The following is a 17068-nucleotide window of genomic DNA, read 5'->3' as shown; positions in this document are numbered from 1 at the left end:
TAGATAGTATAATTTCATGCGGTGTAACATTATGTGGGCCTGGGAAAATACAACATTTTCACGGCATTGTGTGACATTTCGTGGAAACCCATCCCGCTGACGGCTATAATTTATCGCCCTGTAAACACGTGGGAATACAATCACAGTACCATAAAACAAGCAAGCGGCTCAGACACCAGCGAGATCTCGCGATGGGATGGGTTCCCCTCCATTATTGTCTATTATGAGAGTTTTCCTAATCTCGCGACGTTTCTGAAGTTTCCCACGCCTGTTGTTGTGGCGTCTGCCCTTTTCTTTTCACTCTCTCTTCTTTCTCTCTCCTCCCTCCCTCTCCCGCCCCCTTTCTCTCTCTCCCTCTGGCTCCTTCCTCTCCACTCCTCGGCTGTTGTCTCGGCGGCCCGTCAGGCGAGAGCGGGGATCTCGCGAGTGTTGGAGTTTGGGTGAGAGTTTGTGGAAGATGGCGCCTGTTGTGACAGGGTAAGTCTGAGATTCAGAGCTGATGGTGGTACAAGAGTTAAAGTGGAATTAACTAATTGGAGTTAAATTAGGTGTTTTTGCCGGAGCCCAGCCCGACGAGCAGCCCCTCTGCTCTCCAGCCTGTTTTTGTTTATAATGGGTCTTGGTCTTTCCCTCTTCTTTCAAAATGTATTGTGTGTATTCTCCCACTACTCCACACTCCTTTCTACTGACTGTTGCTGCACCGCCGTGTTGTGGGGGCTTTGTACTGATCGAGCCCTGTGCTTCTAACTGGAGTTCAGGCTGCACTGAGGATCTTTTTCTTCTTTGGAAAACCCGGTAGCTCCACGAGTACAATCAGTGGATCGAAAAGCAGAAAATATTTTCAGCGTTTTCCCCTCCCCATTGCTAGGCAGTCAGCGAGTTGTAACTTAAATCCACGATGCATTTTTTCCCTGAATTCTGCTGCATTGTTTTGTGAAGCTTGCAATATCTGAGCCCATTTTCAACTCTCGTTTGTGTTTTTTTTTTAACTTCGGCTGTTTTTTTGTTTGCGTGTTGTTGCCGTTCCTCACCGTCTTTGACAATAATCCCGCAAATCGTGTTTCGGGATCGCAGTTTTTGAACTGCGAGTGCTCGAGTGTTCATTTTAAGTGTTGTTTATCACGGCAGCACCTTGCCTTGTTTCCAATCACATCTTTCCTGCTGCGCGATGCAGCTGAACCAACGCAGATGCGGAGTGCAACTCAGGACATACGAGGCAGAAGATGAGCACGAAAGAATGTGGTAGCTGCATTAAAACATTTCAATTTAATGTTTTAATGGAGTTATGGTTTGCTCAACGTTTTCATTTAAATACGTTTCTTCACAATTTGCTTTGTTCCGGCGTCCCCGGTGGTGCCAGTTACAGCATATTGCTGATTGCATCTTTGTGGTTCACTTTATTGACAATGTTCTGAAGTTAGTGAACGTGGTTTATTGAACCATCAGCTACGGCGATCAACGATTTAGGATTTATGAAATGCAGACGGACCGATTTAATCTAATCCAGGGTACCATTTAATTTATAATGATTGAGTACTTTATATATTTTAAAGAAGCAGAACGTATACTTCTGCACATATACAGAAACCAAACTAATCTCTGGTTTTAGAAGTCTGAGAGCGTTATTTCCGTTTTCTCAAAAATATGATCCATATAAATCTCCATGACCCGAGCTCTCTTACTTTGCGCTTAAGACAAAAATGTTTGATATCAATATTTTAGTCTGGGTAACAAGTCATTACCTTGGGAGGGTGTGATCGTGTTCCTTTATTATATTGCTGCTGGCTGTGTACAAGTGGGCAGGCTGTCTGGCCACCTGTCCAGACAGTATCTGGTGGTTTTAGAGAAAACTTGCCATAAGGGGCCCCGATTCGCATCCTGACGGTTCTTCCCGAGATCAGTGTCAACAGTATTATCTTACCGATTCACATCTGTACTGTTAGAGCACTTCTACAGTAGTATTGTTGGCATAACAAGCTATTATTGATGCGCAAGCATTGTTTAGGTGGTAATACATATCATAGTGTACGTTTAATACGGTTTGATTTTTTATTTACATAGTCTGGTATCAAAGCTATATCGGTTTACTTTTCATTAGTGTATATTTTATAATTGAGGTTTTCATTTTAAATCAATAACGTTCATATTTACAAAAGACTGCCCAACTTTTGTAATAATATTATATTAACTTTTGGATTGGATGCAGTTGGAGTTGGGAATACGATTCAGTTTACAAATCCCTTTTAGATATGCCCATATTCTGAGGCCTTTACGGCTGCGTGGCATCTGGGCACAAGTGATGAGAACCAATGGCACTGTTGTCATGTTTGACTGGATATTGTGCAGGTGAAACAAAGGAGACATCACAGTTCTGAAAGTTGTGGTCTTTTGAGGATAAATGCAACCATTTCTCATGTCCAGGTTAGAATGGGTTTTTATGGTATCTGCATCAAGCAAGTTGTGCAAAGTGGTAGCAGATTGAGGAAATGTCTCACAGCATAACTTCATGCATTTGCTCAGTTTAAAAAATCATTTGACTTGGCTTATTTTTTTTTAAAGTTTGATATGTCCAATTCTTTTCTTTTTTTTTCTGAATTCTTTTCTGAAAGTGTAGATTAAACAACTGGTTTTATGAAAGGTACGTTTTCACACAGCTGTAGAATATATTGCAGCTCAGTGAGAATATGAGTAAAGTTTTTAAACTGATGTGTAACTACTTATGCAAACAGCAACTCAAGTAATAGCAGTATTTATTGTGTGTGATGCACCTACTGTAGTTTCATTGAGTCACTGGAGGGTAACAGGATGTTATTTGCTCGGACAAGACTCTCTTTGCTTAAAACCTTTGCAAAGATAGAGTTGATGTCATTTTCATTATTCATAGTAATTGAACAATACAGTATTAAACGTTTTACAGATTGAGGGGCTGCCTCAGCTTTAGTATTTTAATTAATCTAGTTAATGGTGCCCTAAAATGATAAAGAAGTAAAAGCACAAAACATTAAAAGTGTTGAAACATGAATAATAGGTTTATGTTTTTATCAAAACTGGTGAAAATTGTTACCGGTGGAAATTTAGAAAAATCGTTTAGTGGCATTTTTCAAGTGTCTCCTTAAAAAATCCTAAACAGGAAACAGCTGTGACATACGTTTGTACTGTGTACAGTTGTTTCTGGAGGCTCGAAATTGGTGTGGCTTTAACATTGCTAGATTTTAATTTTCTCCCCCATTGTGGAATCACAGATTCTCTAAATGTTAAGTTTTCTTGTTAATTATTTCCCTCCTGCTATCCTAATAAGTTGTTTTGATTAAGAAAATAAAATGGGATCCAGATTGGATGAGATGTATGACATTCTCAAATTGTGACCACTGCCAGAAAGACAAAACAGTATTCATCTGGTAAAGTGTTAATGGGAAAAGACGGGGGCATTTATTTTTAAAGGAACAAGTTAAAGGTTTATTCCATGCTGAAAAGAGATGTAAAGGAAACAACGTTTCGGCTGTGGAGCTTTCTTCGGGTGTAGAAGGCTCCACAGCCGAAATGTTCTTTCCTTTACTCCTCTTTTCAGCATGATATAAACGTTTACTTGTTTCTTTGCAGCCTACGCATGCTGACGCAGCTACCTGCTTGATTTATTTTGAAGGTGTGCTTAGCAGTTTTTGTTGTTTTTTATATTTTCTCTGTACAGTGTTTTCTGTGGCGTGTTCTTTTTATCGGCAGCAAGTAGCACAGTGTTTTTTCTGGAGGAGACCTCCAGCTCATATAGAAACTGTCCCTTTTCTGATGCCTTAACAACTTAAATAAACAGTGATATACAATTCAGGTCACTTGTTGTTTCATTATAACTTAAAAATAGTTTCTTTATTCATTGTATTGTGTATGCTGCAACACATTACAAGCAGAACATCTTGTATTATTTTGCATTTTGTTAGTAGTTGCCTATTTTTGTAACCATGTTGGATGTGGAGGAAATATCCTTATGCTTATTTTTTAAAGATATATCTTAGTGAGGCCACCAGGATTATGATTTATGTCAATGTAATGCAAATTCTAAATCGATAAAAAGAGCCAAACTATAAGATTGCCATGAAGAATGCAAAGCTGTTTTGAGAAGAAATGTTGAGAACGTTTTGCATATATGTAATTTAATAATTAACAATGTATGTGTTGCATCTAAAATCATAGGTGCACAATGAATCAGACTTCTTTTCTCTGGCTTCTGTCATGTCCTTAAAAGGACCATTTAAAAAATTAAGACGACCACAAGGCTCTCAGTATCCCCCGAAGTCTTTCAATTCCATTATTATTCTGCACTCAGGAGTGAGAACCAGACTGAAACCCTGACTTTTCAGAACTTCTCTGTGATCAAAACGTTCTGCTACCTATGGAAAGTTTTCCTGTACAATTGTTGAAACCTCAGCAGTTGTATGAATATATAATTCAGTGCTTTTGCAATACAACCTACCCTTGCCTAAAGGTATTTTTTAAGTTGGTGATTCACAGACATAATATCAGAGTATCTCTGTATGCAGTATCTGTGTGTCTGAGCAAGCTCCATTCTTAAACTCTCTAACCTGTCACCGTCAGAGCAGGCCCCTGTTGTCTCCTTATTCAGATCTAAACTAAAGACACATTTGTTACCATTGACTCTCCATTAACTGGTCATTTAATGGTAGTACATCTCCTGGCATGAGAGGGACGTTGAATGTTGCCGTGTTTTCAAAATCAGCAGCTTTTTGTAATTTGCTGAAACTCCTTAAATGCCATTGGGTTAGCACTGAGGATGGAGCATATGACATATATATCTATTTTGGTTTTCAGCATCTAATTTCTCTAAGTATGACTAATTTCCAAAAGGGAAGGAAATTGAATTGAATTGTTTTTGCCAGTTCAGGTAAATATAAATGTTCTGTTTTCTTTAAATGATTTTAATTGCCTTATTTTCTTGTGAACAGTTAGTTTCCCTCATCTGGATGATTAACTGATTAATCTTCATATTTACTAAGTAGCAGTTTAAGTGGCTTTCAATTAGTATTTAATGTCTTATAAATATTGGCCTGAAGAGTGCTTTATATGTAATACTGGTCATCACATTTTCAAACTAATTGATTAAATAATTCCCTGGTAAAAGCGATAATACACAGCTAATTTGTTAGTTTGACAGTCTAATAATTTAATTAATAATTAATGGTAATATACCTTATTTTTTGCTTTCTGAGTTTTATATGCAGGGGCTAGATTCCTAGGGTTATTGAGAAGTACAGAAAAAACAGAGCCAAAGGTCACATTTGTAGGTATTATTTTCCCCATGTTATTGTTACTGCAAATTATCTTTTATCGAACGAATTTTTGCATGTGCATTGGTGCTTTGACATGACTAGCAGCTTCTAGATATATAACTGGTTTCTGAGTACAGTGCAGAATAAACCACATTTCACTTACTAAGAATTTTAAGTTTAGTGGTTTAGTGGTATAAATTGGCCCTGGCATGTGGGTGCGTCTGTATCTGTGTGTACCCTGTGATGGACTGGTGTCCCATTCAGGATGTATTTTTCCTTTGTGCCCGTTGCAAATGCAGGTTGCTTGGGAGGCAACCATAATACCAAAAGCAGCATTGGAAGATCTTAAACACAAACGGGTGCCTTCAGAGTACATTGTTGAAAGCTACCATTTGATGACTGTAGTATGCATGGCTGGGTTTCAAGGAAGAATGCTTTTTTAAGTGTGAACAGCAAAAACAGGTGACTTGATATTCCCAGCTACATCAGAAACATTACATTTGCTCATAAACAGCTTAAAAAAGTTTAATTAGTATATAAATGAAGCTAAATTCAGTTCTAAACACCTGCCTGCGCGGGAGTGCTAAAATATGTTTTATGTGCACTGCCAACTTATCTTGGTACAGTAAACCCGGTAGTCCTTTCTAAGAGCTGTTATTTTTAGTGCCGGAGAAGACAAACCAAAGAACTTTGCAGTCTGGATTAGATCTGTCATTTTCATCTATAATCAAATCAAGTCATCCTTCAGGTTGATCGCCTGTTGGATGTGTTGAAAACACAGCAGAGAAGAAAAAATGCTGAAGCTGTCTTCACCCAGCTCCAGCAGCAGTTATGAAGATGTACAACTGGAGCATAAGCCAAAAACACAAAAGAAGGCTTTGGGAGCCCCTGGTATTAAAGATGTATAAAAAGCTAAAGGGTGTATTAGTGACTGAGAGTGAATTGTTCCAGGTTCCTTTTAGGATATCAGTGTTTGAGTGAAGTATGAGGTCTGCCCAAGTTGTAATATATGAATCATTAAAAACAGTAGCTAAGTTTGTATTCATGTTTCTGTCTGTGTGCGTTGTGTTTCCGTCATGTGTACTGCACTTCTTAAATCTTTAAATGTACAATGAAAATTTAAAAAGCCATTCACTGATTGACTGTCAGTGTTATTATAATCATTATTCTTAACATTTCTTTATACTTGTTAATACTGTTATAGACTCTAGAAAAAGTCTCTTGTCGTATGCAAGTTTTTATCTTTTTCCATCCAAAAGTGATAACATCTGCTATTAGATTGTATCTTGTGACCCCACTTCTGAGAATAATTTATGTGCTCTCAGGTTAAGTGCATTTCTCTTTGGAGAAATTCTTGCAAACCCTTGGCCCTTAGTGCTTACTTTGGCACTATTGATCATGCTTTCACAATATGGATTAGGGAGGGTTGTTTGGTTTTATGGGGAGTACTGACTGATAGAAAATAATCTGTGTGTTTGGTCCAACAATAGTTTGTTGAATTGTTGGTAAAGAGTGATCATTATGTCTGTCAGAAAAAGTTTGTAATGTCATTCAGGACACTTTGTCCTTTTTGTTCAGTTCTTCTGTTACCATTTGGTCAGTTTCTTCATTGGCACCAGCTTTCATTTTTGTGCTGATGACACCCACATTTGCACAAAACCTCTCATTAGACAAGCTCTTGATGCCTTGCCACACTGCTTTGATGATGTTAAAAATTGATGCAACAAAACCTTTGCATCTGAACTCTGTCAAGACCAAAGATAGATTGATTGCCGGTCTGTATCAGCTCTGAAAATGTCCACTGTAGTTTGGCTATTTATGGTCCTGGAATCAGGCCATGAACTTATGTAAGGAATTTTGGAGTCAATTCTGACTTGAGCTGTGTGTATTCAAATACATCTCTCCCTTATGCAAGAAAAAAAGATATGTGGGTGCTTGCTGGTTAATGAAAACCTGTTATTTCATTTCAAAGCTTAGCTGTTCAGATTTAACCAAAACTAAAATACAAGAGCATATTACCTGTTTTACACTGGACCACTGTGGATTTCAGATTCTGATTTAAAATGCTTATGGTGATCTTTGAAGGCTTGAATGAAATCTACTATATATCTACCCTTTATTTTTGCTGAGGTTGCTGTGCCCTTGTTTCAAGCTGGTGGGATGATGCCCAAGCCCATATCAGATCTTGGCCAGCTCTGTTTAATTTACTGCTTTACTTTGTGTGTTCCAGTGTCTTGTTTTGTTGTACACTGCCTTGAGAAAATGTTGCATGGAACGTACTTGATAAAATAGAAGTTTTTCCTGTAGTTGCACAGAACTGGTCCCGTTTGAAATAACTTAAGCCGCCTTTGAACGGAAACGTTTGGCTTACTAATTAATAGGTATGTTTCAGCACATTTAGCACTTTTTTAAATAACGGTCATTTAGACTTGAAATTTGCTCTTCTGAATTTAATGGATACCAACAGAAAAATAAATGTATGCATGAGACTGTAGATTGTTATTGTTGTAAATGAAATCGAATCATTGGTTAATGTATTTTTTTTTGCAAATCAAATCAGATGAAATTGAAATTTTCACAGTGATTCCAAAATTGATGTATTAATATTGAATGACAATAATTTACCAACCTAGTATCAAAAGGGAATGTGCATGCTTTTTTTGTTGTCTAATAATCCATTCATCCATTTTCTAACCAATTAAGGTTTGTAGGGGAGTTGTAGTCTATCTCGACAAGCATCGGGTGCAAGGCAGGGTACATCCTGGACTGGATGCAAGGCCATTGCAGGGCACACACAGACACACACACATTCACACCAGGGCACCAGGAAACCAGGACCCCCATATGATCAGAGGAGAACATACAAACTCCACACGGATAGCATCCCAGGTCTGAAATTGAAGCCAGGACCCCAGTGCTGCACGGTAGCAGTGTTAACCACTGTGCCACTGTGCTGCTTTTGTCCAATAACTACTTCTTAAGATTGGATGATGGACCAGAATCATTGAGCAAAGTCCTCCTACATCGCTTCACAACCTGTGAGTGTTCTTCAGGACCAGCAGATGGACCTCGATAAAGCTGGTACAAACCAAAAGTCAAGTTGATAGCTGAAGTGCTTTCAAATCCTTTATGGTGTCAGCAGGGCAGAGTATGCTGTGTGTTGTAATCTTTGGGCATTGTGTGGTTTTGGGCAACATTTTATACACAACCACACAACATGCCAAAGTGTTTGCAGTGATCTTTAACCAGGTGATAAATTGAAAGTCTTTGTGACATTTAAAGGTATCTTTATGAAATAATAATTAATTTCCTCAACAGGTGTGGTAGAGCAGCATGCCTGCAGTTTTTGTTGTGCCGTTTAATGTCTGTTGCTCATTTTTTTCACTTTCCAGTTTACTCTTTTGAATTACTCATTTTCCTTTTCTTGTGACTCAAAACTACAAAATTATTTACATTCCTGAAAATCTTTAGCTAACAAGGTCAACAATAAAATTAGGCAAACCTTCTTAACCTTTGTTTTTTTTCCCATTTAGTTTTACATGCGGCGAAATCATAAAATTGTGAACATTTAAGACCGTAATTAAATTACAGTTTGGCATCTTGTGCTGACTGCGTGTATGGCAGTTAAATATTTTTTTGATCGCTCAGACTGGTTTTGCATAAACAGTATTAAATGCACAGATCAAAAAGTTTGTTTTAAAATTTATTACATTTAGTGCTGTCATGCTCATTATTCCATAAGAGGAAGTTTGTATTATGTTTCATGCAGGTAGCATAAACCATGTGGTATGAGGTTTGATTGAATTAAGTTACATTGCATCAGATACACTATTAATTGCATTTTAAAAACAGATTTTTTAAATTTCATTCTTCCAGTGTTATATTTAGTATGGTATCCATAAAAATACAAAGATCTGGTTCAGATTAACAACATACGCTCTTTTTTACCATTACCCCTAATCATTGTATTTCTAGGTATGCCATACTATCTTGATTGATACCAGTCTTTATCTTAATTTATAATGTTATATAGTGTGTAAATGCTGATGCCCAACCAAATAGTTTCTAATAAACTGTATATTATTTGTTGTTTCATTTTTAATACTACAGAGAAATTAACAATAAATATTTAAGGAAAATATTTGTATCTTATAAAAATCCAAATATAAAATGTCTGTCTGTGATTCTAAAGTAATCCACAATTGAATAAATTATCCATGAAAGGAATGTTAGTGGTCATCTCCATTTCAGCTGTCACTTGTCAACATGTAATCACTTATGAGAATAGACTGTAATGTGATTTCCAGCTTTATTAAATAACCACAGTTTGACAAACCCGATGAACATCCTTTCAGGATTGGAGAGGCTTGATTTTAGCAGAACCAAACAAACAGAAATAATATCATAACCAGAATAAAAATAAGTAGTAGAACTTGGGGTAACAAAAGTAGCATTTTTGCTATTACTGTAGCCTTAAGCCTTTAATGCAGATTCTTCAGTTCAGGGAGTTATTGTTTTTGGAGACAACCAGATAGCTTTAAATCTGGTTAACAATAAAACAATTAGCTAAAGACTACAGTATATCTTTCTTTTCATACACAACAGGCTTACTCTTAACGTATTCATTAAAATACTGATTTCTGTTCCCTTCTGTTTTGTATCAATATCTGTCTCTTTGTATCATCTCACCTCCACTGGTCTTGGCAGTGGTTACTTCTCATTTAGTAACACAACGGTTTTATTTTTACTTAGTTTAAGGTTGAATTGTCAAATTAATGTTTTAGAGTGTATTTTGACTAATACAAGATATTAACAAATGTTTAACACAACCAAACAATGTAAAGAAAATGAATTTTCATAGCTTCAGCTGACTTTAACCTGAGGCACTATGGTACCTAGTTCTGCCACCATAGTTTTGTTATTCTGTAGTGTTGCACTGGACAGTCATACCAGGGGCAAAATGGAGCATTACTTTAGAACTGGAAAGAATATTAAATTTAGCCATCGTGATAAATGTATCAGAATTCGTATCCAGGGGTGAAGTTGATTATGTTTAGGCATATGTTCTATATTTTCTTCTACCAACATCTCTACTGATACAATCGTACGAGGAAGAAATATTACCAACAGTCTTGTCTTTTGTATCTGTTCCTCCCCCTAGATTTTGAACCCCTCCATTTTCTCTGAGTGTGTGTTTCTGGAGTCTCTCCTGAATGCAAAAATGTAACTCAAGCCCTTAAAAAGTCATGTTGCAGCTCCCTCAGACAACCACAGAGATAGCAGCAGCTTGTCAGGATTCAGTATCCCATGACACAATTTCAGTGCGAACCACAGCAGAGTTCATTACTGCCATGATGCAACAGTATCCCTATTCCCTGCATGGAGAGTTTCAGAATTTCCAGAATCTAAACAACCTAGTTTGCTTTGAACATTTTCCATTAATGTGTTTATTGTGCTCATTTTTGTGTGTGACCTTAGCTGTCGCACTGTCAAGTGTCTTATCAGCATCAAGTTTGGCCAAAACAGAAGTATGAGGAAGTGTGTGTGAGGCTTTTCTTTTTTACTCTTTTTTGTCCTGTTGGTAAATCCTAGAATTAATTCTGTTCAAATTAGATGTTCTATGTTGTACAACATGTAAATGTTATACCACCAGTGAGATTCGAATGAAAAATGAAAGAAATGTTTAAAGACTCTTAAAGCTTTGTCTTCTGGTTTTACGTGGCTAGAAAATGGGGCCTATATTATTTAATTGTGAAGAAAGGATTCATTTGATCACCAGGATACATATTTTCTCAAATATTTTCAGTGACAAAAACGGTGTACATTTTAGAGTGGTTAATTCTTAGCATTACATTTTCTTGTGTTGAAGTTGATTTGTTTAATGGAAAACAGGCATAGATGTGTAATTTTTCTTTATTTCTTCTTTTTGAATTCTAAAATCTGTTTGTCATCCTTTAATACAGCCATGTTATAACTAATAATCATTTTTAATCTGCTATTTCAGGGAGATAAGTCAGATAGTTTTTCTGTACTCTCCTGTTTGTGATGTCTTGTCAGTTTTGAGTAAAACTAAAAGGACTGTTGCTTAATAGTGCTTGTGCAGCCAAGAGCCCACTATGCCTCATAAACACAGCCATTGCCAGTTGAAATCCACATTCATATCAGCATCCACTTGCTGTGAGCAATTCCCGTAAAACTTTATCCCCCCTCATGGAATAACAGAAATCTGTTAAAAATGTATGTATTCATCAGATGCGTCAAACAAAAACAGATTAATTCTTTATGTGTTGAAGATGTTTTTCATGCTCCGCTACACGTCTGGTTGGCTGATCTCCATGACCTCCTACAAATGCTGGTGGTTTGGTACAACAGCTTACTACAGTGTGCTTTCACTGTATTAAAATGTTGCTGTTGCTTTTAGTTCTAAGTACTTTTGTACTAAACAGGTTAGAATTTGATTAAAAGTCAGTTTTGATTCTATATATATTAATTACTTGTTCATCTTGGACAGTACCCCAAGTGGTCATAATAAAGCTCAAACCTTTTTAAACAAATGCCCAAAATACTATTCACATTTTAGTTTGATCCCTCATGTGACATTGTTGGACCATAAGGTTAAGGATAAACTTTTAATACTTCTTAACTGGACTTACTTGAAGTTCTATTATATTAAATGTAGCAGTGACTGTTTTAAGTGATATCATGTAATTGTCATTTCCTCTGATCTGTGTCGAGTTTTGTTTGCCTGAAATGAAAAGTAATGCACAGTGGTTTTGCAAGAGATAATATGCACTTTGAGGAAGAAGTTAGGTTTACATTAAGATCTGCAGCTTCATTTTAGTGGTAGTCTGTTCATATACCTCCTTTAACCGATGCGCCTTAAATTTTTTGTATCACTTCACAGATTTATCTTATTTGACTTTTCATTGCTTAGACATGTCTTTTAAGGTAGTAATGATGCTGACATTTAAGATTATGAATAACTTATGGATATCTTAACATAGTGACAAGCCTGGGCTTCATTATCATCTAGTAGATCAGGGATGTTTTCACTGTGAATTCAAGGTGATTGCCATTAAGCCATTAACCAAGGAAAGTTTTATTTTCTTGGCCACTAGCCTTTTTGACAAACACATAATTTAGCAGAAGACCATTGCTTAATATAATATTATTAAGATTATAAAGTAATCTTAAGCATTTTAATTAGAAAATATATATTTTGTGTGAGTTCTCGGTTAAAGTAGAAATAGAAAACCTTACATTTAAAAAATGATAAACATATTATTTTAAAATGGAATCTTTTTCTTAACATATTTCAGAAACTAATAAGATTCTAATTCATTTCAACAGATTAAGTCTCTGAGAAAACGTTTGTTTTCTTCTTGATAATCTTTTATCATGTTACTGTTTAGACCAAAATTGAAAGTTGGAAGTTGCTGGCTTGGATCAGGAAATATGAAGTCGTGAAATTTTGTGACTAATTCTTTTTAAGGTTGCTTTAAATCATGGTTTATAAAAGGGAAGTTTGTGGAATCTGGTTATGGAAAGTACAGAAGAGAATAAAATGTATGTGTTGTGTTAAAGTCTCATTGAGCAAATGTCCTGTGGGAGAAGCTTGATTATGTTTCTCTAGGCAGATATCATACTGCCAATCCAAGTTCAACTGTAAGATCCACATAAAAAGGGTTACTTACAGCTTTCTTTCTGGACTATTTATTTGTTCTTCATTTTCTGATATTAAGTTATTAAACCATGTCAGTTTGGAACAGGTGTTTGAGAAAAATAATCTAATAATCTAATTTTGCCAATCTTACAACTTCCCTTTTAGACAAACATTTGTTTAAAACAATTTTGTTTGCTTGTGAGGATCTAGTCACTGAAAAGTGTTTTAATCATTAAATGTCTGTCGATACCATTCAAGAAATATCTGTAATAAATAATTAAATGATTAGTACAGCCAAATACATTTTCATTGAAAAGAGTGATGTTTAAAATTGCAAATGAGTGATAAAGAATACAGAACTAGACAGTCATCTCTAAGCTTTTTCTGTAAATCCCCTCCTGGAGTCAAAAGAAAGACTTGCTGAAGCCAGTCTCATTTTCAGTTGATTTATTCTAATTTTTTTAATTTTTATTTTACGTGTTACTAAAGGAGATAGTTAAAAGATAATGGTTTCTATGGGGATAAACGTTGAGAATAGATAATCACACTTAATATAGTTTTCAGTAGGATGACATTCTTTGTACAAGAGGCTACAATTTTAGCTTCCAGAACATGAAAATCATGGTTTGAATTGCAGTGGGTTGTGGAAATTGCAAATGTTCCAAGTTTTTCCCAAGATTTGCCACACAGTACTCTCAAGAAATGATTCTAACAAAGAAATGCTTAAATAGTAGCAGTCTTGGTTTATCCTGGTGATGTAATAATAGTAATATGAGTGGTGGAGATGAAACATTAAAAACATTTTATATACCAAATAAACTGGTGATTACATTTGTTTTGACTAGGCTATTCCAAAAAATGAAAATAATTTATTTGCAGTTGTGTCAGGTTTTCGGAGTGTACTAAACAGTATGAAATTTTTACCATTTGCTCAAGCATGAGATGGACACTTCTTAATGAGCCATGACTTCTGCAGCTTTGATTCAGTGTTGTATCAAGATCAGATAGTTTATTGCAGCTACAGCTGAGGCAAATCTTGCAAGGTGTATTATCAGTGTGTCGCATGCAATCATTCCAACGAGTGGAAAAAGCGGTTAAGAGTTTGTTTTGAAATGTTGATGCGTGCTACCAGTTGTTCCTCTTTTTGGAAATGTTTGGATATTTATGACTGAATGTGTATCAGTCTATAAACTAGAAGAGAAAATCGTGTGAAATTACCAAGGACATTTGCAATATTTTCATATGTCCTCCACGGAGCAGAAAAAAGTCACAAGTTAACATTTGGAAACTAATGAAATATAAAGGAATATTTTATAAAAAAACTTCAGAAATGTAAAGGATTGACGGCATGTTTGGCTCGAGGGATTGCTGAAAGTGCATTCTTACATTTATAACCATTTTTCTGGCATGTGAAAATAGAATTATTGCTACTTTTTCTATATACTTCTATATACTGGAGGCCCTGTGTAAGCAGCATTTGTGATAGGTGACAGAAATGTAAGGGAGGGAGGATCCAATGATCTTGCATTTTGTTATTTCTTTTTTATATGATGTATGATGTATAATGATGTATCTTACAGTTACTTGTAATTTCTTCTGCAGCTTTGTGGTTGGATAATATGTGGTTGTAATATATTTAGTAACATGAACATCAGATGGAATCAATCTGATAGGCAAAAATTACTTATCATGATTATAATCCATAATATTTTTTAAAAGCTGCTTATTCTTCAAAAGTTAGACTGGGTGCCCCTATATATGTGGGATTTCCCCAATTACCAGGGTGTGGTGGCACAATCCAAACTGCATAGAAAAATTATGTTCAGGTTTTCATAATATGTGCCTAAGCAGCATGTAATATACTAATAACAATAGTGGATGCACAGCATTCCAAATAGAGAGAAAAGATGGAAGAGGAGGAGTAGTATCACAAATACTATTCGATACAGATAAATAACCTAGAGGAATCAAGGCTCTCCACATTTATCCAAGTTAAACTTATAAAAAGCATTTAAAGGGCATTGTGAAAGAGAATGCTACATATCAATACATATATACATGAACAAGAGCTGCTCTGACTGCTGTACAGGCCGAACAAATAGATTTGGTGGGCCAGAGCAAGCCCACAGGCTGTATATTGGACTACATATCCCAAGACAGCTGGCTATTAAGTTACCTGTGTCATATAGAAAACAGAATAGCGTTTAGTATTTAAACAGTTGCAAATTAGTGAAATGCTAAACCATTTGGATATAGGCCATCTTGCCATTTCTTTGATGAAAATGCAAAAAAATTCTACATTAGTGTAACCTGAGGTTATTTAAGTGCTAATTAATATTTTGGTCAACATATTTGATAAATTACATTTAGTTTCACAATAAATCCACGTTTCATTATAAAAAAAAATGTTTTAGGACGTAATATTTAATGAATAATGCTGAATTGGGTAATGACTGTTAGGTTATGTTAAATAATTATATGGATTATTTTGATATTTCTCCAAGTTTTTATTTGTTTGAAAGCTTTACCTAGCCTGATGGCTGGATGATGTTTTTACAAATTCAGCACTTATTTCTTTAGCAGACACCATTATCCTGAAGTAATTTACAGTATCTCTAAAATTTATATTATGGTAAGTATACGTAATCCAAGTATCCAAGTACAGCAAGTACATCCATCCCATTTTTAGTGGCTGCCTCATCCTAAGAGGGATAATGAGAGCAAACTCCAGATCTGTTTATCTGAGAGCTGGTCACTATGATTAATTAGTCATAAAACTGTACGCACTGCTCAAATTGTGATAAAACTCAACTGTGAACTGTTTCAGCTTGATGGGATGAAAATAAATCTATAAATTTAGTACAATTATATCTTATGTGTAGGAGGCAAACTGCAAACATGGTGTTTGTAAACCATTTGATTGTAGTGTTATTTCCTTATTCAACGTCAGCAACTCAAGAACACCAAGATTGAAGAGTAACATTCACAACCTAACCTCCTTCTCTCAGGCTCATTTGGGCTATGTCATAAATATTATTGAATAAAATAGTTTTGAGCAGTTTTCCACCTGCACTCCTCAAGAATTGAGGACAACGTTTTTTTAACTTCAGGTATGAAGTAATGCAGAAAAGGAGAATCACTTTCATTATGAACTCCAGTGTAGTATTGTTCATTGACTAAATATTGTTTAGTCATTCAACTTTTCTCTATTACATCAATCTCATCTTTAGAAAATATATGATAAACAGAATGTGAATAGGCATTTTGTAATGACCTGCCTGGTTGTTTTACATGCAGAGAATGTGAAAATGTATCTTCCAATAACATTTTTTAAACATGAACAATGCTTCAGACCAGATCGTTACCAATGTTTTATCGGAAGCCTTGCTAAATTAAGTTATTTGGGATTTTGAAAACAGTGATTTAACACCATACATTATATAACAGGTAGAACGTGCTGCCATACTGCTGTTTGTGAAACCTGTAAGTCTATATACAGGTTTCACATAACCTAAGGTTATCAGATGAATATCAAGAGATATTCCAAAATGGTTTGGCTTCAGCACATAACCAAGATGCCAGCAGGGTTGTAACACAGGGTATATCCTGACCTTTGTTTTTTTTGCAAATGCATTTTCCAATAAAGCTGTGAAACTGCCCTAACTGCTTTCCTCAACAATTTTGCTCTGTGGTGTTCATATTTATCATATTTATTTTGTTCAGTTGAACTTTTTGTGCACACTTTGGAAATCTGATTAAACATGCAGAAAACAATTTATTCTTAATGCTGTAGCAAAAAATGCAACAATGTTGAGTTACAGTAAAGTAAATGCGTAGTCTCTTATTTTTGCAATAAACTGACATTACAGTTGATTTAAAGTATTTACCTAATAACCAAAGACAGTAATGAAGATGCACTAAAACAGTGGATTAGGCACGAGAAAGTCTCGCCATATAATGCGGCAACTTATAAAGGGGATTTTTTTGTAAATTTGTTGGGTTTGGGACCATAAGAGTAGAAACTTTTCATATGGGACTTAAGGTGTGAGGTTATTCCCATAAGAATTAATGGAATTGAGCTGGGATACAGACCATAACTTAGACTGAGTGTCTGTTTCACTTGTAA

The 17068-nt window shown here is 35.6% G+C and overlaps 1 protein-coding gene across 2 annotated transcripts in view; it reads left to right on the top strand.

Moving 5' to 3' along the window:
- Positions 1-270: 270 nt before the first annotated feature.
- Positions 271-17068, top strand: part of rbpjb (recombination signal binding protein for immunoglobulin kappa J region b) — a 77635-nt gene continuing 60837 nt past the window's right edge. The window contains exon 1 of one of the 2 annotated variants that reach the window (XM_088628067.1): positions 271-477. Coding sequence is in view for 1 of the 2 variants with exons in the window: in XM_088628075.1 (XP_088484201.1) it covers positions 458-477 (20 nt within the window). In the remaining variant the exon portion in view is untranslated. The remainder of the gene's footprint in view (positions 478-17068) is intronic. The other variant, XM_088628075.1, reaches the window with a different exon arrangement.

The sequence above is a fragment of the Lepisosteus platostomus genome, chromosome 1 (genome assembly GCF_059453375.1).
Source record: "Lepisosteus platostomus isolate fLepPlt1 chromosome 1, fLepPlt1.hap1, whole genome shotgun sequence".
NCBI lineage: Eukaryota > Metazoa > Chordata > Actinopteri > Semionotiformes > Lepisosteidae > Lepisosteus > Lepisosteus platostomus.
The sequence above is the reverse complement of the archived record's forward strand: the minus strand, read 5'-3'. Positions and strand labels throughout refer to the sequence as shown.